This window comes from Camellia sinensis, chromosome 10 (assembly GCF_055761805.1).
Source record: "Camellia sinensis isolate YWXY chromosome 10, ASM5576180v1, whole genome shotgun sequence".
Lineage (NCBI taxonomy): Eukaryota > Viridiplantae > Streptophyta > Magnoliopsida > Ericales > Theaceae > Camellia > Camellia sinensis.
Genome location: NC_138970.1, coordinates 80,405,233 through 80,428,733, shown reverse-complemented (window position 1 = coordinate 80,428,733; position 23,501 = coordinate 80,405,233). Strand labels below are relative to the sequence as shown.

Sequence of the window (23,501 nt, the reverse complement as noted above, 5' to 3'; positions counted from 1 at the left end):
GTCTTATACATACAAAAACAACGGAACTTAAACACAGGACTCTCCGGGAACCTCCACGTGAGGCACAATGGTTGGCTGACAACAGAACACAAATCCAGACAAAAGCCTTCAGGCTCGGGCTCTAGAATGCTCACTTATACATATATATACGCACAATGAGCTAAAGCCCAATGAATAATATTAAGGTAAAAGGTTTAGTGAACGAAATCCGAATATATCATAAGCAGAAAACAAATCAAAGCATAATCATTCTCATATCAAAACATAATAATGATACATCCCATAGAACACATCATAGAATGTCTCACTGCTAGAAATTAGGCTTTTAGCGGCGTTTAAAAAACGCCGCTATAGGTACCAAAAACGTCGTCAATTCTTTTTGTGACGTTTAATACCAAACGCCGATGACGCGGCCGTCGCTATAACTTTATGGCGTTTGGAAAACGTCGCTGTATTAGTATAGGCGGCGTTTTTAAAAACGCCGCCAAATGCCCTGCCCTAACAATACTGTGACGTCAGTATGATTTTAGCGACGTTTTTAAAACGCCTTCATAGGTTTTTTTAATTTTAAAAATTCCAACCGTTATAGTGGCATTTGAAAAACGCCGTCTTATCTTTCTTTTTTTTTTTTTGGTTTTGAAATTGTGCTAATTTTATGTGATTGAACTAAAAGAACACCAATAATAAAACTAAATAACACTAATATGAAATAATAACTCCCATTCAAATAACAAATATAGTATTAATTCACTTTCCCATTCAATTTAATATAGCATTAATTTTTCCACAAAATAATATATCCAAAAATTGAATTCACAATTCTCAATCAAAAAATTACTACCTTATATACAAAGCCACAAAAGTTAAATCCAATTGAAACATAAAAGCAATAAGTACCTTAAAAATGTCTTGGCTACGAATTTTGGAAGATACATTACAGGGATTTAAAATTATTAGAGAAACTTACTAGAAAAGGCTTATGCCGATGACTATGAATGGCAATATATTAGCTAGAACAACCACAACTAGCTGAGTCCTAATTAATGAATTAGGAATCATTTAGATTATCTAAGGCAATGGCAAATCATTCGTATGCTTATATTAATGTTTCTCCTACGTAAAACATTTTCGGAAAGTGTTAAAAAAAGAATAAAGAACAGAAAATAAACTCGGCCGAAGTTCTGGGTTTTCTCCGCAGCATGCTTTTGATGAGGGCCTGACTGGAAAACAAAAATAGAGCAAGGATTAGATTAAGACACTAATTAAAGGCCACAATATACAAATAAGAACACAATTCCTCACACGGAAAAATCTAAATTTTCATAGGCATCAAAAATATGCCAAGTTGCAACTTGCATTCATGATTGCATTATAACTTATATATGTATTTATGTGACATTTGTGTATACACTTACCCAAGGACCAAATGTCTGACTTAGAGCCATAAGGTATGTCAGCAAGAAGCTCAGGGCACATATAACTTGGAGTTCCTACAACCTGAGTTACGAAAAAGAAATCTTGAACAATAAAACTAATGCAAATGTTGAAACTTGAAAAATGAACCAGTTAACCACAAGACTTACAGAGGATGCAAGATCATCTGATGGCAACATCTTAGCAAGTCCAAAATCACCTGCAACAGGATTAATCAATGGTGATTCAGCAAAATACTGACACCTCTCAAGACTATTAAAGAAAGAAAACATATCACTTACCAAGACGTATGTCTTGGTCTTTTGCCAAGAATATATTTGAACACCGCAAGAACAAGACTGTCAGTAACATGCAATTTCAGAAATTTCAGAAGGATAATTCATAAATCCTCTAGTATACAGATAGATGCAACTTACCTTAACATCTCGATGAAGAATATGATTCACATGTAAGTAGTCAAGAGCCATAAGCAATTGAACAAGCTATTTACACAGCTTCTATAAACAATTTAACATCAATGTATCAGTGAACAAAGAAATTGTGAGCTGATACAAATTGAAAACTGCAGAGGTGGGAGGTAGAATGCAGTACAATCTAGATTGCGACAACAGAAAAGAAAACGAAACAATATAAATGTGATGCTAAGATACTAGAAATATAAAACAACCTCATCGGAAAAAAGAACACCATTTGCTTTCTTTATAGGTTCTGCCCTGTAAAAGACAAAGTAGCAAAAAAGATGACGTCATAGATTGCATGTAAAGTTTCAGCCCAAGTAAATGGATTAAGCCAAGTATTGCAGTTTTAGCCAGAAAAGTCACTCACATGTCTCCTCCTTCACAATAACCAATAATGATGCATACATAGCAGCCCTGAGAGCCAAGACAATGAAATTGTGAATTGTAACATCCAAAAAATGACAGACCATATGCAACTATTCTGAAGTGAATAGAAAAATTATTAAGAGAGCACAACTAGCTTAATTAGCTTAAGAGAGCACAACTATTCTGAAGTGAATAGAAAAATAAATAAAAGAGGAAAGTCACTGTAACAGTTTTAATTCATGACATTGCTTAATTAGCTTCTCAAAACTTTCATAATCTAGGTGAGCAGAGGAAAACACATGTTGGATTTAGAGAACTACACAAAATAATATATATATATATATATATATGTATAGAAAGAGAGAGAGAGAGAGAGAAGTATCCATAAATGATGGCATTTAATGAGTAAAGTTTCATAATGTTAAGACCAATGATCAACTGGGTTAAACAATGAAGCATATGAAAGCAATATCAGCATGACAGGAAGGAAGGAACAAAAACAAATAGAATAGACATTCAGGTAGCCTATTAGACCATCAGAAAACAAAGGATGAAAGAAAATACCAATGTCAATTGAACAACATCAATAATACGAGATATAACATCTACTGACCTTCTCTACCCAAGAATCTTTATACTCCACGCCTTCGTTAATTTTGTAAACTAACCCTACTCCAACATCCTAAAACAAATATAAGAATAAAATAAACAAATAAACAGCAGTAAAGGACTTAGACTCACCCTGCTCCAACGTCCTAACCCTTGTTGTTTGGCTTGCTCTTCAAGGCGTAGCAGTTCCGCTAAGAAAGGACTAGCTTCTCCTTTCTGTTGACCCTGCTCCCTAACCTGCAAGCATCAGATTTAGCTAATGCCCATACATACAGAACAAATCCAACGTTGGAAATGTATGCACCAAAGAAAAAAGTGATATAACCTTTGCCCAGCCTCCAGCAACAACCATCAATGAGACATTCTTATCGCCGAGGAAAACTGAGCCGAATTCTCGCCCTATGGCTGGTACAGTATAATCCACTCTGAAAGTGACATCCTATTCAAAAAGATAAATTGGGTAAGATGCGATAATTCCAACTCATTCATTAGAAAACTGATATGTTGCAATCATAGCTAAAGGCATTTAAATGAGCACCTTTCCTATACAAAGCTTCCTTAAATACTCTCTGCTCTCCCAGGCAAATGACTCGTCAATACCGCCTCTACGAGCCTAGAATGTAAATGGGGGGGAGGGATGAATAATAAAGAAATAAAAATTTGATAAAGAAAATGTACAAAATATGAAACATGTAATGCTAGTTAAATAGACTAACCAATCTAGGGGCAATAAGGGATGACAGAGTAATTTCGTGATGCGTTCATCACTCAAACTGCGAGCCTACCTCGGTCGTCAGGAGTATCGATATTCGACACGTGTTATGATCTGAATGGGTTTGTGTCGGTTCGGGTACCAACCGTATCGTTTTACTTCTCAGGAGGACCCATCTTGACGCTGCCAGCACGGAACTTCTTGATACCAGTGAATGAAATGGGAACATTCTGTTTTGCATTTGCAGCATCAGCATCAGGACTATCCATAATAGGCAATATACAGCAAGAGGGAATCCAGATTTCATTTGATGGGGCAAATGGTTTTGTGGGATTTGGACCCAACGTCTGCTAGCTACATTTTTTCTACTTAATTTTGCTACCCATCACTTCACAGTTAATAATACTCTCTCATCTTTTTTTTTTTCTCTCTCTCTCTCTCGCTCTCGCTCTATTTATATCTATATCTATATCTATATATATTATATTTGTTTTGTATTAATATAGTAGCAGTGTATTGTATTGTATTGTATTGTATTGTATTGAGTTTTACTATTGATTGTGTTTAAGGAAAGGTCATCCAGGTACTGTCCTGTCCCAGTTGATGATTAGGTCAAAGTTGTATTTTGTGTCCTCCTTTGAAAGAGGAAGGGTATGTAATAACAATATATTATATTAAACCAACTTTCTATGATGAGTTTTGGTGTTACAGAGAGAGAGAGAGACAGACAGACAGACAGAGCGAGCATTAGAATTAATTGGAGTCTAGGTTTTAATATAACAAAGCAGGCAAGTATAATAATAACAAATAAATAAACATTCACAAAGGGAAAGCAAAGCAGAATATAGTCAAAAGAATCCAGCAAAAAAAAAGTGATTTACTTGGGAGGGGTTGTTAGAGAGCAGCATCCTCTCTCTATTTTTAACATGAGAGAGCATCCAAGACAACCTTTCTCCCCCCCAAGACTGTAAAAATCAACAACACCCCATATTCATAAAATATCTAAACAAGTGTACATACTTAAAATGTGTAAATCAGATTTATTTTTATTATAATTCACACTATAGTAAGTTTAAATTTTACTATACATTCAAATTTTGTTTTTGTGTTTTTTTTCCCCTCTTCTAAATACATTAGCATTTCTAAGTACAAATAGTTCAAGTCTTTAACCACGTGTGGCGATAACAATGGCACAACAATGCATAATGAATAAGGTCTTCAAGTACATGCAATCTGCAAACATCGCGAATCAGCTTAATGCAGAATCTATACGAGCTAAAATTGAATAGATAAACACATGCATACACATATACACATACAGATCTGAGAAAAACACCTGATTGATCAGAGAAAAAAGCAGTATGTTCTGGATTGATCGGAACCAGAAATCGGAGAAAACCAAATCGATCGATCGATCGATCAAACTTGTATCAAATTATTGAAACTGAACACAAACGAAGAACAGTTTATGATTAGAATTGCACGAACAATCACAATTGATATGATGATTTATATATAGATATATATATATATATATAAGAGAGAGAGAGAGAGAGAGAGAGAGAGAGATGAGTACCGAAGAGATTGTGTCCGAGAAGGAGTCGGACAGCGGATCAGAGCATAAACTGGGTGCAACAAATAGTATATGCTGTCTTTGAGCTCAAGACCCATATTTTTCACTGCAAGATTCAGGCTACCCAATCTCTGAATGGAAACAGCAGGAATTTTTAACACCTGAATCTGAATTTTTAAATTCCAAGTAAACTTTCTGACATCTTTTTTTCCCATGATCATAACTATCCTACTCCATCTTTGTTTTGCCACTTCGAACTGATGCTTTGGTGCTAATACATCGCTGCCATCACCAGAAATAGATATGGACAAAGAATCATTTCTTCTGCTGTCAAACCAAAATATATCCTTGGGAAGATTGACATAGTAGACAGGAGAATTTCCCCAGCAAATTGCTATGCCATGTATTTCAAAAGGGACAGTCGAGTTCACTTCAGATCTTTTGTTAAAGTGAATATCAAAATAGAATTCTCTGGTTGAGTCCCAAAGATCCAAGAACGAATCAAATCCACCCGGAGTATTAACAGCATTTACAGGACCTTTCTCAGAAGCATTTTCCTTATTGTCAAGACATGCAGTTTCTCGATCATTTTGCTCCTGCCACTACTAAAAAAAACACTTTTTGCGACCGCTATAAACCGTCGCAAATAATAAAAAACAGTCGCAAAAGACTTTTTGCGACGGCCCATGCGACGGCAAATGGGGGTCGCGAATATGGGGGTGGCAAATACTTTTTGCGACGGCAAAACAACGGTCGCAAATTATTTGCGACCACCTAAACTACTTATGGCGACCGCTATTTTGCCGTCGCAAAAAACAAAGAAAAACACTAACATGATCTTTGGCGACCATCTTGTTACCGTCGCAAAAAATTAAAAATAAAAATAAAAATAAATAAATAAATAAAAGTGTAGCGTTAAGCACTCTAGGAATAACAATGACAAGAATTCAGACAGTATAGCATTATAGTTTTATTGAACATTCTATTTGAGTATCAAAATTTGAGCTACATGTAAAAGTTATTACAACTAAAAACTTGGAAAAAGTTCTTTTATGAAAAAAATACAATCCAGAACTGGCCAATCTTCTCATCAATTTTCTTGCTCAGGTGTTTCTCCACTCTATCAATGAACTGGCATAACACCTTGTACCCATATTCATCAAAATCATTTCAGCAAACACTTCCACCAATGCTTTGGCAACCTATATTTTATGCCAACCAAAATGTCACAAGCAACAAAGATGAATTATTTCACTATAAAGGTGAGGGCAGAAATCCTTCCAGATTCATGGGGTTAATTTTTGGAGCGCATGTGCATGTGTAAGCAAGCACACACATAATTATTCTATGTCACATGAACATAAGAAAGACTAGAAAATATAACCAAAATTCTGGTTATCAGAACAAAAACAAGTGAAACAAGAAGGATTGCGGGAACTATAATATGTATAATAGAACTACTAGTGTAATCTATTGCCAAATTAAAAAAACCAACCTTTATTGGGTTGATCCTCATTTCCCTCAGAAATTCAAGTTATCAACCTGAAAGCTAAGGAACTTCCTGTCAATATAGCACATAAGAGTAGAATCTCAAATGCATACTATAACTAAAATTACATAAGCTAATGTGCAGCTGTCAAGGTATGTATATAGCTTCGCTAGAATGTACAAATATCGGGCTAATCTAAAATTTGTCTATAGGATTTTACTAGCATGTGACAGGTACTAGTGGAGTTGTCAAAAAATAAAAATAAATAAACAAAAGGGAAAAAACAATTAAATAACTACTGGTATGACCAAATTGAAGTACCATGTGTGGTTAATTTTGACAGCAAACGTCATTTTTGCCATTTGGTATTAACCCCAAGGGGTGTTCATTGTACCAAATCGAACTTCAAGGGGACTCTGTTTTTTGACCTAACCACAGAGGGGTAGAGTGTAATTTACCCAAAGATAAATAATTTCATTTCATTATCACTGGTTTGATCCAATTCTAAATATTATGAAGAACCACCTAACACCGTTAGAAAGTTTTACAAAAAATAGTACCTCCCCATAGCTGCATAGCACCATTGCAAAGAGAGTTTCTGAGTGTTTCCTGATCTTGCATTAATTTTTCTAGCTCCTGCTTCCGACTCTCTTGTGTTTCTGGATTATATTCAAAGTCACGAATCTGAATCACAAGCAAAATCAAATATGCAATACATAAGAAGGCACCTGCTAGTGAGATCGTTATATTTGACATATTATTCATCCACTTATCTCACCAGAGAATAAGAGCTAGAAATTCTTGAATTTCAACAAAACAGAAGCTAAAATTGTTATCATAACAGGCATCAAAAAACACAAGGGCTGCTTGAGTGACAAACTCACTTGAAAACCTCTGCCGCGTGCCTTAGTTCTAAAGTTATCAGCATCACGACTGAATAGTGTTACAGTATAAAGAGCATATTTTGGGAACCTAAAACGATTAGTTCAATGAAAAAATAGTTTTTTTTTTTTTTGGTAAGCAACCAAAAAAAAAAAATAGTAATACATTCCATTACTTCAAACATTGATACAATACATGACCAAGAAAGATGGCACTTCTGAATTGTAAAATATGTAACAAGCACAATTCTCTAATCCTCGGTGAACTTGCCAATTAAATCTGTGGTGTAGCAATTAAAGCTACCATGCAATTTCAAATTCAAATAATAAACTGACAGTCATGATTACAAAATAAGGTGACATCATAAACAACAAAGGGAATTTTACCACATAAGCGGTGAGTGTCTTGTAGCTTGACAACCAATCTTTCTGTGAGTATTTAGGGACAATAGCAAGGAGGGTTGTCAAATGCTCTGTTATGATGATATCCTGAGGCTTCACTAAATTGGACAGATCACAGACAGCCAAGCTGGAATAAGAAGAAGTTCAAATCAACTACAAAATCTAGACAAAGTATGTATCATGATACAATTTGATGTGTCAACCAAAATGAGGTCCTAGTATCTTTAAAAGGTCTGTAAATCAACAATTTCCCCACCCACCGATCCTTCATTATTACACTAAAAACCCTACAACATCACCACACCCTATCCTTACCCCAGTCCTTTCCCCAGCAAGCAGTAGAACCTCAGATCTCCAAGAATTGTCAATGCTTGTCAAATGTCAACATAACATTAATGTAGTAGCCAATTCTATTTTCCACCGAAATGTGCAGAAGAACAAATATATTAATTATTTCTATTCTAGTAACAACAATTTTTTAAAGAATTATTCCAGTAATTTCCATAATACTATGTCAAGGTAGAACCAAATTTAATCTCTCAGTTAGCCTTTATCACAAGTAATGTCTATAAAACCACCACCCACCCTACCCCTCCCATGAAAAAAATTCGAATTTTAAACAACAATTCTAAAGTAGAGCATAAATAATGGATAATCCTATTGTTCTACGTAAAAAATGCCAATGTGACCACCCAGTGATCACCAATATCAATTTTTTAGTAGTGATCACCAATATCATCAACTAGCATCTGAAACACAAAATCGACAGATGAAGTGTCAAGCTTCAAATATTTCATTTCATCAATTTGACCAAAAAAATAAAAACCTGAAAAATGTTACATTAATAACAAATTAATGGTCATGTGACGCCTAAACTATTAGAATCTGCAAATCCAAATTAGAAATAAATAAAGAAAGAAAGAACATTCAAGCATACAACACGTAAAATGGGAAAATCAAAGAAAAGGTACTTCACTTTGAAAGAACAGAATCATGTGTTGGATCGTAAGGATGGTCCTTGGAAGGAATCTTCAAAATTGCTGGAATTGGATTGTTGTAGCTATCTACTAAAAACTTTATCATGTTTACAACCTGAAGATGAACATTGTTACATTAGACAATGTTTTATCCACAGAATCAAATGACAAATGAAAAATCACACCACCACAAAATCAATGTACTCATTCGTCTCTTACTACCAGACTATAATAATTGTGGGACTTTGTGATTTATATGAATGTTGCAATAAAGGTTTAACTTGAAGTTTAGGAAGCATTAGTAAATTCAGCACCAAACTTCCATTGACTAAAACATTAATGTAACATGCTAAATCTGTGACACGACCCATATTCATTCATCATAAACTTTTAATATTTTTTCTCATTCACATGATAGAATTTAAATAAAGAAGAAAAAGAAAAAAGAAGCATCTTAGTGTGCTCATGATGCATCTGATAGGGTATAAGCATGCACTATAATCATATGCATAAGTCATACCACAGAAGAGCATTAAAATCAATCAAAAATATGACAGAGTAGAACAAAAACTTACATATTGGCTGATCATCACTATTACAACGTCTTCTCTTGTTGTAAACTCCTTGAATGCTTCTTCAATTTGCTTAACAGTTGTTTCTAAGCCATAATAAAAGAACATTTATAAGCCAAAATAAGAATATCCAAAAATTCAATTGAATTGAAATTAATTCGCGGGAAAGGACAGATTCTAATTCCATAACTAAGGATACAGGTCAAGAACAAAAATTTGGAGCTGTATAACAGCATCTGAAACCCATGTAGTTTCAAGTTCTCTCTCTCTCTCTCTCTCTCTCTCTCTCTCTCTCAACAATTTTAAAGCAAATTTTGAATCTCTTTAGCTGCTCATTCTGTTGCAGAGAAACAAAATCTACAACATAAATGACAAGAGTAACTAGTAGGCTTTAATGATTTTATCATAAAATTAAAGTATGTTGACCATTTAGTCATTTATTGGAGATAGCTTTTCAATTCATGATATGCAAGTTATTTTAGTGAGAACTACTCCCAAAACAACTACCACATGAAAAAACATCAAAAGCCAGTCACATTATTGCTGATTATATTCTTTAAGATAGCATGGAATGTTCACTCCAGAACTGGAAACAACGGAAGACAAACAATACACAAAAAAAAATGCAACTTTCTTAATATGAAAGAGGTAATCACAGAAATCCAACACAATAATGCCTGAAACATTAAAAATTTCAGAACATTTGGAGCTCAAAAGCATACTTGAGTCCACAATTAGGTAATTTGTCTTTCTCTGCAAATCCACATTGCCTACTCCAGCCAGTAAAAATCCAATTATTGTGTCCTACATCAAATAAATTTAACTCCAATCAGCTCCAGCAATATTGAGCATCACATTAGCATTCATCTTAAAGACCTTCATAAATATACACTAAGATGTCAGGAACAAGCAAAAACTTATCTGATGATGTTTTAACAACCTACCAAGCCACATGATCTATACTGTTGGGAATTGGAACCCAGCATATTGCTCTGCTGGGGATTGAGACCAAGAATCTAACAATTGAAAAGCATTAGGGAATAAGAAACTTCACATTCAAATACAAAGCAAATTGCATAACAAAGGAAATTACTACCTGATTCATGTACTGAGGGTTGGAGAGGAGAACTTGCATCATCTGTGATACAACTGGATTTTGTGCAAACTGACTTAATGAAGCAGTATCCTGCATGGAACCAAACATCTCTGGGAGACCAAGACTACCAAGGCCACCAACTGCCGGCAGCCTAGCATCCCCAGCAGGATTCGATCTTGTAGTGGAGTTTGTTTGAGCACCACCAGCTGCCATATTCACAATAAGTTAACAATATATTAGCAACAATTACATGCAATGGAAGACACAGAAGAGGCACATGGGGTCCATGGCCTCCAAAACTTTAGAAAATTTAAGGGGCCCAATACATTTTTTTGGATATTTATAACAAAAAATAGTAGTTTGCCTCCTTCCCAACGTCTAAGTAACTTTTACCTTGCCCCCTTCTAAAATTTCATCTTAATTTAACTCCATTCTAGTATTTCCAATTAGTCATCTATCTAACTCTTAGATTTTTTTCTTATCTTATCTTACATTTTTTCTGGAAAAGTACCCAAAGTAATTGAGAATTGCATTTGGGATCAAACTTTTCTTTGTGTTAGTGGTGGTAGTGGTGATGGTGGTAGCATTAATGGAGTGGTGGAGGTGATGGTAATAATAGTGGAGGTGATGATAATAATAGTGGAGGCATTTAAACGGTTACTTATGTTCAACTCATTCAAATTCAATTTTAATTAAGTTTACAAAGTATAACTATTAATAAAGCGAGTCATGTTTTGAATTTCAAATTTTAAGATTTTCCTGAGATTTGCACAGAACTAAATCAGGTTTATGAGATATTTATCAAATCTCAAAACACTTCACAACCATTGAATTATGTTTCAAGATTCCTATGATCTAATTACAAAAACAACAGAAGAAATTAAGGATAAAAGATCCTTGGTCAATTAATCCTTACCTTTGACAGGGATGTAATCCTATGTTTGATCCGTTAAAATGACTAGTCACTTTTGTATGATTCATTGAACCAGTAACAGATGACAATCTTAATTTTGGCATAGCTTTCTCTGCTTTTTGCAGCAAATATTGCAAAGCCAATACCCAAATCTCTTTACCTTTCCACACAAACAGGGCAAAGAAGAAAAAGATCACCAGTTTTCTTGGTGATGGCACTTCATTCACCCCCCCGGTCACCCTCTCTAACTTCACAAACCACTAACCATTAAAAACACTTCCCAATCTAACCCCAAAGTCAGTCGCCCTGATTCAGGATCAGATATGTATCTAAGAATATATTATGGATCGTACCAATGATAATCAGCTAGTTCTAGATCACAACATAATAAATATAAAAATTTAGAAATTCCTAAAATCATTGTATGATGGCAAAATTGGAGTCATATCATTTTGATGACTGAAAATAATCAAACATATCCATCAAACATAATTCTTCATCAATAATCAATCATTTTGGAGCCATTTTTTCATCAAATTTGAATCTGATGAAAAAATTGATGAACAATTGGAGATGCACAACCAAGAGAGACAAAACTGATAAAATTATAAAGCATTATGAGAAATCCTAATGAATCTAACCTCTGAGAGAAACAAAGAACTTCGGATACGATTGCCTAGAGTTGGAAACTAACCTGCTCAATATGTCCTTGAGGAAAATAGAACACGCGCTCGCCTTCACGAGGCACTATCACGAGCAAACCAGCACAAGTGCGCTATAGCTTAGGTGTAAAGCATTGTTTCGGGATCCACTGCACCAAGAAGAAAAGAAAGAAAAAAAATACTCAAAATCAGAGCTAGAGATCACTGTAAACTCGCCGGAAAAGCACCGGAATTACAGAGAGAGTTGAATCGATGAAGATATGTCAAACATTAGAGAGAGACAAAGAGAAGTGTTTAGGCTTACCGATTGTGAATCTCGATTATGATTCGATCGAAATCTGCATCAACAGCAGATTGAAATCTTCAAATCTTCGTCAACAATCGATCATAATCTTCAAATCTTCATCAAAGTGAGATTCGAGCGAGAGAGACAACAATCGATCATAATCTTCAAATCTTCATCAAAGTGAGATTCGAGCGAGAGAGACAGTGAGATTTGAGTGAGAGTCAAGCGAGAGACAAATTTTGAGAGAGAGAGGGATAAAGAGTTCAGATTTGGGAAATAAGAGAAAACGGCACATAGGTCAAGTTTTACTGATTTGGTTTTTTTAATTTTAATTTATTTATTTTATTAAGTTAAGAACATGATTTGGTCAAGTAAAATGGAATTCTCATATAAAAAATGATTTTTTGCGACGGTCATATAATCAGTCGCAAAAAAACAGACGCAAAAAGGTGTATTTCTAGTAGTGTGCTCACCAAGATCACAATACTTATCAACTTTTCTGATCTCATTACCAGTAGTTCTTACAAGACTAGAGAAGGACGTGTCTGCATTATTAATATGTTCAATAATTGTATTAACCTCACCAAGAGTACCAGGCCCTTCAACTACTGCTGCAGGATTTTCAGCACCAAAATTAGTCTGCATGGTACCAGTTGATTTTGCTTCATGTGGAGTCCCTAAGCCAACACCTATGGTTTTTGCTGACTTCTCTTGTCCAATTTCTATTGTAACTTTATCAAAATTTTCGCATCTTACCAACGTTGACTTGGCTGAAACATGCTCTGTATGCTGTACACCAACAAAGCTACTAGTACTCTCTTCCCCAGAAGAGGTTGTCACCCCTTTTTGAGTGGCATCACCAGCAGCCTTTAATACAGGTTGAGGTAACTGGGGAACATCAAGTCCAAGAGATTTGAAAGCTGTGAAGGCAGCAACCCTTGCCTCTTCAGCTTTATCAAGAACAATTTTGCGTGCACCATTCTTTATCTTCTTGGCTACCCCCAATTGAATCCGCCGTTGTGCTGAATCTTCGATAGTCATGTAGGCAAATAGTCAAAATCAGAGGATATGAACTGGAGGAATGTGGTCCAAATAAAAGAAGTGGAGGAAGAAAATATAATGATATAACAGAGGAAAAGTGAAAGCTCTAAGAAACAACAACTAAAACATATGATGATACTATATTTAGAAGCAAGCAAAGGAAGCACAAGAGAATGCATGTGTCTGGCGATACTATATACTGTGCTATTATATGTTCACAACATTAAATTGAATAATCCATGCCAAAAAAGTCCACACACACGCACAAGATTTCACCTTGTGCAGCCCATGATGAAGATTCAAAAAGAGCCTTGACAATTTCAGATATTGATGCTACACCAATTGCTTGAGGTGTGCGCAACCCAGCTTTATAAAGTTGTCTAGCTCGGGAACACTAATAAGGAGAAATAACAATAATGAATTAATGATAATCTTGGCAATAATAAACAATAAAAATAATCTCTTCAATGAGGAAAATCATTAACTTAACTAGGTTGCTAATGAAGTTTTCAACTAAACATCAATTGAAGTCGGTTTGGCTATTAAGGTCATAAGTTCCAATTAATTCCAAGCCTCACAAAAAGATTTTAAAGACAGAAAAATATTAAATGATTCATGTATTCAACCTTAACATATGGAATGGTGGTAAGCTCTACAATCTCTGCCCGGACTCCAAATGAAACACGATTTTGGAATTTGGAAACCAAACCTTCCAGATCATGCCAACCAAGCCTCTCACAAAACACAGAAACCATAGAAGCAAACCTTCCAGCATTTTCTTGTAAGGCCTGAACCGCTGTCCGCAAGAATACATCAAGAAATCATAAAGTTTTCTAAAAGGAAGTTTGTGTAATTGCAAGTTATATGCATTTGGGCTAATCTCCCACAACACAAGGTCTATTTACACCATAAAATTTTCTAATTTGGATTTTACTCGGCTGCTGTTATGCCTATTTTGCAAGTGCAAGCTAGTCTAATACAATTACAAACCCGATTTCCATAGCAATTAAAACTGATTACCACAATAATTGTAATGTACTACTTAACGATGAGCCAGAAAATTGGAGCTTTGGGAAGCATCACATAGCTCTGTTAATGGCTTTTACTGCAAAAATTCATCAATCACACAAGCAACTGTATTGCAACCAGTTTTGGTGTAAACATAAATATTTGTGCATAAGAATGGATCTCTTCCCCACATGAGGGTTATATACATCATAATTTTATTAAGTTGAAGGTAATTAGTGATTTTATGACAAATTACCATGATCTTATTTCTTACCTACTGATGAATGATGTTTCATTGTTTCATTGCTTCAACTTCAGCATTCAACTATCCCTCCAACCAGTATCAGATATTGAGAATCAGTCTCAATGAATTAATAAATTTCATACAATACAATACCATCCCAGCTATCAAAAAAATCAGAATTGGCAACACTTCATGAACATGTTATTGGCTAAATTAGATTGTTCAAGAAAAGTAAATTTGTTAATGACTTGTAGAGTACCTTATGAAGAAAAATAAGTACTCAGGAAGTCGCTAAGAAAATGGCAATCCATTCCAAGATATAATGAACTGTTCTAAATTTTAGATTTTTTCTCAATATTGAATACAAAATCACAATCCATTCCAAGATATAATGAACTGTTCTATATTTTAGAATTCAAAATAATAATAATAATAATAATGTAACCAGATATTCTACCTAAATATCTAAGCTACACTGATTGATCAATCCAAACTGATGCTAATTTAGGGTAATAAAAAAACAGAGATTAAAATTCAACATGCTAGGAAAATTCAACATGCTAATTTAGGGAAAAAAAACAAGCGAATCTGAAGCGATGGTGCTCACCTTGGTAGATGATGGTGCTCACTTTCCTCGCTGAACGAATCTGAGATTGAATCACCGAGCTGAAGAAGGTTGAACTTCGAAATCACGTTCAATCGATCAATAGATCTTCAATCGATCGATCTGATCTAGATAAAACCTAGCAAACCTGAATCGAATGATTCCATCAGTAAGTATCATCTTCAATCGAACTTGACTGTGAGAAGATAGAGATAAGACTGATCAACACTTACCATGAAGAAAGACCTGCGAACTCGAACATGAACTAGAGATAGAGATAAGACTGATCTGCGAATCGATGATCTATGAATACTTCAATCGAATAAACGAAGAGGTGAATCGAATACTTGAAGAGAAGGGTTGCAGATTAATCGATTACTAAATGAAGGGGTTTGAATCGAGAGAAACGAAAGGGTTTGAAGCAAGAGAGAGTGAAATCACGGGTGTAGAGGGTTGAGAGAGAGATCTTCTTTGATTTAAGCTTCGATGGATCTGAATCAGGTTTTGTTCAGATCGGGGCTTCGATCTGAATCTTCTTTGATTTAAGCTTCGATGGAGCTTCGATGGAGAGGGATGAGAGAGAGATCTGTGCGCATGTATTAAGGGTTGAGAGATCTGTGCGTATGTAGGCTCTGATACAAAATAAGGTTTTCACAAAAAAGGGGCGCGTGTGGGTCACCACATTCGGAGGCGTTTTTAAACGCCTCCCATCATAAAACGGTGTCGTTTTGTTTAATAGAATATGCGACGTTTATAAAACGCCGTTAAATACTAATAACAGTGACGTTTACAGAAACGTCGTTAACAAAACGCCACCAAATCTCCCTTTTCCTGTAGTGTCTTCCGACTAGAATAATCGGTTCCGGATACCGATTAAACACATATCACCACAATGAAATGGCTAACGAGATCTCGTAAACACATGAATGTCATGGACCCGCATTCTCATGCCGTCCCCCATGACTTGGGACTATCTATGGATGCCATAATAGATTTCAAATACGGCATATTCGTTCACAAAAACAGATATCATTTCAGAAAACATAGCTTATCACATTTCATTTGGAACATAATTCATATAAACATATCTTTACGATAACGTTACTCATAGTGGTTCTAGTAAGCGGTCAATCAATTCTCGAGTCTTAACCTACAACCGCAAAATACAAAACACAAGCACATCTTAACATTACACATTCAAGTGGCCATTAAGACTTAGCTTTCATTACATTGGTCCTTATTCTTTCTTATCATAATGCCTAAAACACACACTTGCAGTCTCGGAACTTAGTACATTCTTTTCTTAGTGTGTTTCTAATCCATAACCTCATAACTATGGCATAATTAAGGCTTAGGAATGCCTAGGATGCAATGAGGATGCCAAAACATGAGTTGGAACACTTAGGCAAATTTTCTGAAAATAAGATCCACGCTCGAGCGTGGATACCCCCGCTCGAGCGGACATGCAGACAAAAAAGCTCCGTTCGAGCGTGGACTTTCCCGCTCGAGCGGACTGCAAACTTAGGAAAAAGTGCTGGATGGATGAAATTCACGCTCGACGGGCGCTCGACCCCCGCTCGAGCGTGTGACACAAACCCTCGCTCGAGCGTGCATCCCCCCGCTCAAGTGGACTGTAAAACGTATGAAAGTGCTGGAAACACGCATTTCACGCTTGAGCGTCACTTCCCCCGCTCAAGCGTGAGTCCAAAATCTGGAAATTCCGGATTGAACCTTCAAGCTCAAAATCAACTTTAAATGTACCAAATTCGATCCTTTTGGGCTAATTTTTTGGAAAACACATGTAAACTCGTAGTATGACATGTTTCAAAGATCAATTTGAGAAATCAAAGCCCAAAGGTAGTTCAATTTGAACACAAATTTCAAGGAGCTTTTATGAACAAGACTTGAATGTAACATGCATGAGCTTAAATGAATTTAAAGCTTCAAACACAAGATCAAATGAGCCAATCCTTTCAAAAACATGAGGAATTCATGAACTAGAACCATAATATGAACATGCATGTGGGAGTTTTCATAAAAACGACTTCAAAACTCTACAACATGTACATGCATGCATGAATTCCTACTCAATTCAACATATTAAGCTAATTCTTGACTCTACTCTTCAATATATCATGAACCATGCAAGAACTAACTTAAATACAAGTTCAAGAAGATAGTTCCTCTATCTTATGCCTTGAATTCAAGATGTGGAAGCTCAATTACACAAATTTCCTTCAACTCTTTTAATCTCCAAGCCAAAACAAGATGAAATTAAGCTTTCCTTCCATCTCTCTCTCTAGTCGGTTTAGGCTCAAGAAATGGCTGAACAAAGAGTTAGAAATAAAGCTCAAATGTGGTTTATGAAGTTGGCCACTAAGTGGCAAAATGGTGATTAAGGCCAACTATTGTAACTTAGCTTATTTAATCTAATTTAGTCATTCCAAATCAAATTTTAATTAAATCTACCATAAAATCACATATATTCTAATTAGCATAAAACATTAATCGATTTCAGATTCGGTCGTCGATAAGGCTTTCAATTTACATATTAAAGTGGAATTCCCAACAGATATTTCTATAAGTAACAGATAGAAAGCCAGAATCATGGAAAACACAAAATAAACACATAAGTTATTTTAATTCTCTCATTAGCATCGTTAAATACAGATTAGTAGCTAATTACGGATCGGGGTTGTTACACTTAGGGTTGGCCACAGTTTGACTAGGTAATTTTTCATCCTCTCTCCTATTCATGTTATTAGCCATTTGACCCAATTAGGCCTCTAGCTTGGCAATAGAGTGAGTATGGAAGTGAACTACTGGTTCAAACCCCTTAAGTTCTGAGAGAACTTTTAACACCTAAGTCTTAAAGGCCGAGTTGCCTTGAGGAACAGGCAGGGGTTGTGGTTCCAGTAAGGTTGTGGTGATCTGTGAGGTTAGGGTGGTCGGTAAGAAAATTATTAAAATTCTGCCTTGGTGGTGGAGAATTGTATGAAGTGCCTTGTGAATAAGGTCTCCATGAAAAATTAGGGTGATTTCTCCATCCCGGATTATATGTATTGGAATATGGGTCATTACCTAAGTTGGCAAATCCTTCGCATTCACATGCTCTTGGACTAATTTCGAAAATTGTGATGCTGAAAGGCAATCACTCAAGTCATGAGCAGGGCTCACACAAATAGCATGTGCCTCGTGAAATTGAGACTGATCTTGTTGTGTAGGGCCATGTCCCGAAGCTAAAAAATTGGTCCATCTTGTGGGACAATGCCTCTACCTGTTTGGTTAATTCTAGGTTTTGCCCTACCTCATAAATCCCCCTTTTTTCGGGGCTCCAACTACCAGTTGTCGGACTTGTCGGGCTGCAGAGGCATGGTAAAGGGAATTATCACTTAAGTTCTCAAATAGTTGCTATGCCTTAACGTCATTTTTGGACATGAATGTCCCACCACAAGAAGAATCCACCATTTGGCGGTAAGGCTCAGTTAAGCCATAGTAAAAGGTCTGCATAAATTTCTAATCAGGCACTTGGTAGTGAGGACACTATTGGAGAAGGTCACGAAGTCTCTCCCATGTCTCATGAAATTGCTCATTATCAATTTAAGCAAAATTGGAGATGGCTCGCCTGAGTTGGTTGGTCTTACCAATGGGAAAATACTTCTCCAAAAACTTTTGTTGTAATCGGTCTTAAGTTGTGATTGAATTAGCAGGTGAAGAGTTCAGTCAATGTTTGGCTTTGTCCTTTAATGAAAATGGAAACAAACGCAACATTAAGGCCTCATTGGTGAAATTCTGGATCCTTACTGTAGAGCAAATTTTCAAAAATTCATTCAGATGTTTGTAAGGGTCATCATGAGCTAGTCCATGGAATGATAGCAGTATTTGGATGGTGATGGACTTAATCTCATAATGAGCAGCAATGATGTCAAGTAACTGTGTATGATGGTGATGTATATGCAGTGGGTGTGAAGTAATCCTTAAGGATCCGGTTGGGTCCATTAAGGCCATTCGGGTTTTCCATCTCTATTGGTTCGAAGTATGGATAAGGGTATTCAACCCTAAGAACACGGGAAACGACTCTAAGTTTCCTAAGAGTCTTTTCTAGTTCAAGATCCAAATTCCACAATTCAGGGCTACAAGAACGGCGCCCATGCATATACTACACACACCCACACACTAAGTTTCGAATCTATGCGCTAAGGTATGAAAATGAAAACAAAATACCAAACAAGAGAATATTCACAGCGATTTAACGAAACCGCTTTACTCGTCTTGCGAGTGCTTGACATGTAGACGTTATCCTCAATTTCCATTTGAGCTCTCTAGTTGTAGCACTTTGGTGCTTTGTTTGCAAGTATTTGCTTTTGTATTATTGTTTTAAAGCACATTGGTATTGCAGTTTGTTTTTAAAGCTCGGTTGCGCTCCGCTCGCCCTTCGGTGATGACTCCAATTTCAAACACTCTGCACATTTAGCAACACTAAAATATAAAATCCTAAACTAAAAATTAAAATAAAAATGTAACTTTAAATTAACTAATTCGCCAGAAGTCCCTGACAACGACGCCAAAATTTGGTGGGTCGTTTCACACACCAAAAATAAACACAAAACTATACCAAATTCTTTTAGAATAATGGCAAGTCCAGGTATCGATCCACAGGGACAAATGGGAAATTAAACTAATTTAATTGTTAAATTCTCAAATTAATTTTGATAAAAAGATTGATTGTTCATAACCTAATAATAATTAAATTAAACAAAGCGAATAAACTAGCAATTATAAATAAAGATAAATTTACTAATTTAGGAAAAAACCTAGGGCAATGAGTTCACCAATAGTTACGTAAATAAGGTTTCAATTTGAAATCAATTACGCTACAGTTCAAACGGAATAATACTTCGCAACTACAAGATCGAAGCAGTTATCAAGAAAATCATCACGTTCAATGTATAGACATGAACCATCTCAAATAGTACGAGTCGTTCTCTCTAAACTAAGGTAGCAAAATGACTCGTCCCTCGCAGTATGGCTCGTCTCATACCTTGAATATGAAATAAAGGAAAACCATTGTATGGAAAGCATTCAGCAATCACAGAAAGCCAAATATTTGAAGAAGTAGTGAAAAATATATATTTGAAACTTCTAAAACACCATATAATTGTTCAAACCTTTACATAATCAAAAACCAAAAAGAAAACCTAATTACATAGCGAGGGTTTCATCAAAACCCTAGAAAAGAAGAGCCTAGCCACTCATGGATAAGTGGGAAAAGGTGGAAGAGATGGAATCCTTCATGGGAATTTGCTTTGAAGATTGAGAATCCCCTTTTTTCAAACCCTAGCCTTCTCTTTCTACTTCAATTTTTCAGACCCCTAATCCAGCCTCCCTTTCTTCTTTTTATACCTATGTTCTCTTTCAAATAGGTTTAAAAGAACGGCACAATTTCTGAGATGTTGTCGCACATACGGGAAAAGCCAACGCACGTGTAGGAAAAGTCAACGCACGTGCGGAAAAAAGTCAATGTACGTGCGGGAAGCACTTTTCTCCATAAGTCTTGCATTTTTGCTCATTTTATGCTCCCACTATGTACAACCTGATTGGCATTAAACAGACACAAAATATATAGTGTGACAAGCAAGTAAAGTTAAGAAATCCTAATTAATGGCCTCAATGTTGCACAATTAGACCTTAATCAGACTCTACTTCTACAAACAGAGTCTTCTTAAGAATTCCAATCATAAAGGATAATGCTTATTCTTGGAACACCCTCCTCACTGCAAGCCAAGTGGGATGGCAACACTTTGTTCAGCTGTGGATACCCAACCGAGCTACTTCGCTCCACTCGTGAAAATAGCCAAGCAATGGATTACCGAGCTAACTATAGCTCAGCCTTCTATACTGAAACCATCTCAGGCTGCTCTTGGATTGCACACTGATAACTCGATCTTATACCATTACCTGGCCCAGTATCTATTCAACTCAGAACCGAGCTACTTATGCTCTTACATCGGCCCCATGCGCGGCTCAAATTCTGAAGACACCACTAGCTAGAATGACCTAATTTGTTTACACAAATTACCCTTTCAATTGCCTCTTAATTCTATCTGCAAAGCATGATTGGGATTATTGTTCCTAAGCCGAGCTAAGATTACTCAATTTAACTGAGCTAAAAATACTTGTTTGGTTTCACTATTCGATTCGAAGAATTCATTATCAACCGTGCAACACGCTCCTTTAACTGCCAGACACGTCTGACACAACACCATACCTGAGACACGTAGCACACCCCCGTTGGCTTTGTATCTCTGTCATAGCCGTCAAGCACTGATCTCAAAATTTTGAATTGCCCTGCCTTTTGTCTCCATTACATGTATAATACCCATACACTCGAATCGTCACACACACTGTTCATCCTCTCAAGCATGAACCATCGCACTCAAAGCTGCAACCCCTCAATCTTTGCACTCAAGGCCAAGATCTGATCATTTCCACCATTAAATCAAGCCCACCACTGCCATCGAAGCATTTCTCATCGATTAGAACTTAGTTCTACACTTTGAATTTGTAAGTTCCTCACTCCCCCGATTATTTGGCTTATAAACATTCATGTTATTCTTTATAGGGTTGCTAGTCCACCATTTAAGTTCAAAAAATAACATTTTAGTATAGAAATCCACCAAACAAGCATAATACAAACTTGAAATGGTTTTAGCACCCCTGTAAGTCTTGAAAATCTCAAGCTATAAGATGAACCGCCTATGGATGGAACTAAAACCAGTCACGAGCAATGAATTTGATCCGAAATCACACCGGAATTGAAATAAAAACCAATTTGCGCAGTTTTAGGAGTCACGATCGAGCTAAGAATATTACGACTAATTCTAACAGGGCTAACACCTAGCCCCAGCCAGGACCAGGCTATAACCTTGCCCCTTTCTTTGGCCGAGATAAAAATAACGCGCAGCGTCATGTGGTCGAGCAAACAAACCTGATTGATTTACCCTGTCGCTTTAGCTCGGCCAACACTTGGCTATAAAAAAATTTATTTTTCGACAGTGCAGACTTGATTAGGTTGGTTAGGCACTCCCTTTAACATAGCCTCATGATGAGGCTACCCAACCAAGCAACCAAATCAAAGCCGAGCTAGATAGCAAGGCAAAACTTAGCAACCCTTAATTTTAAGACCATGGACAAGTACCGCTTTATGGTAAGCTCACCGAGCGTGATAGTTGAATTCTAAAGGGAATACGCCATTTCAAACGACGTACAATTCATTTTGGCCAAGCAAGACATTGTACCCTAGGCAAGCCCGGATGTTACCCATTCATCGTAATATCAATAGTAGAGGGTGGACTCCACTTCTCAGTCTAACCTCTTATTTGTGAATTCCTCAGGCAGACTAGACTCTGCCCCACCCAATTGTCCACCAACGCATATAGGATTATAAACGTCATCGTCGAACTCAACCACCGTCTCGGCCTCAACCTTGGACTGGCCGAGATATTGCGTCAATACTCACTCGATCAGAATGATGATGGTTGGGTCTACTACCTCAAAGTCAAAAGGGGCCGAGAGAAAGTCGTCAAGCGCACACTGAACAAAGATTTACATGACGATAACTTTCTCTGGGTCTATGGGAATAACGAGGACAAGGAGGCCAGGTTACTGAGCTATAACATAAATTGGAATAAAGGCACAGTTGGTATGAGCAACTCGGTTTTACTCTTTTTAACTATTTAATCCCTTAATGTTGTGCTAACCCTTTGTCTTTTTGCAGATCTGAACGTACGCAAGGAGAATTACTCGTACGCTAACTAGGACGCGCTCCGCATAGCGCTAAGATATTGGTATCGGGATTGGACCGAGGTACTAAGCATTGAGCTGACGTATCGGTATAGTGGCAAGAGGAAGAGCAAAGTCACCGACTTCCTCCTCGAACCTTTGCCAGAACCAGACCCAAGCCTTCTTTAAATCAATCTCATCCCTCTTACCGAAGAGCAAGAAATGGCCAAGAGGAGAGCCGTGTGAGCTTTTATCACCGAGCAAACCTCCATCGAGGTCCAGGACAAGCGAGTTCCAACTGATCAACTGCGTGAGATCATCGTTGCTCTACCAACCACTAGGGCAACCTCATCTCGGCCAAGCAAACATGCTTGTACTTCATTCGCCGAACA

General features: G+C 36.5%; 2 protein-coding genes across 11 annotated transcripts; both read right to left on the bottom strand.

Moving 5' to 3' along the window:
* Positions 1-873: 873 nt before the first annotated feature.
* Positions 874-13,151, bottom strand: LOC114321435 (staphylococcal nuclease domain-containing protein 1). Of its 3 annotated transcripts, XM_082891723.1 has the most exons (12): positions 13,015-13,151; positions 5,156-5,748; positions 4,916-5,023; positions 3,653-3,809; positions 3,406-3,480; positions 3,193-3,306; positions 3,000-3,104; positions 2,872-2,940; positions 2,260-2,306; positions 2,102-2,147; positions 1,416-1,497; positions 874-1,220 (listed from the first exon to the last, which is right to left on the bottom strand). In XM_082891723.1, exons 4-12 carry the CDS (start codon positions 3,806-3,808, stop codon positions 1,114-1,116), a joined length of 801 nt encoding a protein of 266 aa, XP_082747849.1. In that variant the 5' UTR covers position 3,809; positions 4,916-5,023; positions 5,156-5,748; positions 13,015-13,151; the 3' UTR covers positions 874-1,113. The 3 variants fall into 3 exon arrangements, with proteins under 3 accessions (XP_082747849.1, XP_082747847.1, XP_082747848.1); XM_082891721.1 differs by lacking the exon at positions 4,916-5,023; XM_082891722.1 differs by lacking the exons at positions 2,872-2,940; positions 4,916-5,023.
* LOC145788842 (uncharacterized) lies at positions 6,084-12,793 on the bottom strand. Of its 8 annotated transcripts, none has more exons than XR_014342261.1 (11): positions 12,449-12,785; positions 12,177-12,293; positions 10,570-10,775; positions 10,418-10,489; positions 10,196-10,277; positions 9,477-9,559; positions 8,901-9,016; positions 7,910-8,051; positions 7,202-7,300; positions 6,648-6,701; positions 6,084-6,354 (listed from the first exon to the last, which is right to left on the bottom strand). XR_014342261.1 is itself a non-coding variant. In XM_082891724.1 (11 exons), the coding sequence occupies exons 3-10, from the start codon at positions 10,675-10,677 to the stop codon at positions 6,682-6,684; spliced, it is 759 nt and encodes a 252-aa protein (XP_082747850.1). In that variant the 5' UTR covers positions 10,678-10,775; positions 12,177-12,293; positions 12,449-12,779; the 3' UTR covers positions 6,084-6,354; positions 6,648-6,681. The 8 variants fall into 8 exon arrangements, 5 of the variants coding, with proteins under 5 accessions (XP_082747850.1, XP_082747851.1, XP_082747852.1 ...); XR_014342260.1 differs by having other exon boundaries at positions 6,648-6,694; XM_082891724.1 differs by having other exon boundaries at positions 6,648-6,713; positions 7,202-7,325; positions 12,449-12,779.
* Positions 13,152-23,501: the final 10,350 nt, after the last annotated feature.

Coding starts and splice junctions, on each gene's coding strand:
- LOC114321435 (XM_082891721.1), bottom strand. CDS start 5,373: ATGATCATGGGAAAAAAAGATGTCAGAAAGTTTACTTGGAATTTAAAA. Junction 3,307..3,405: donor GGAAGCTTTGTATAGGAAAG/GTGCTCATTTAA, acceptor CTTTTTGAATAG/GATGTCACTTTCAGAGTGGA. Junction 1,498..2,101: donor GTGTTCTTTTTTCCGATGAG/GTTGTTTTATAT, acceptor TTCGTAACTCAG/GTTGTAGGAACTCCAAGTTA.
- LOC145788842 (XM_082891724.1), bottom strand. CDS start 10,677: ATGTTTGGTTCCATGCAGGATACTGCTTCATTAAGTCAGTTTGCACAA. Junction 8,052..8,900: donor CATGATTCTGTTCTTTCAAA/GTGAAGTACCTT, acceptor TTCTTATTCCAG/CTTGGCTGTCTGTGATCTGT. Junction 6,714..7,201: donor TGCTATGCAGCTATGGGGAG/GTACTATTTTTT, acceptor CTATATTGACAG/GAAGTTCCTTAGCTTTCAGG.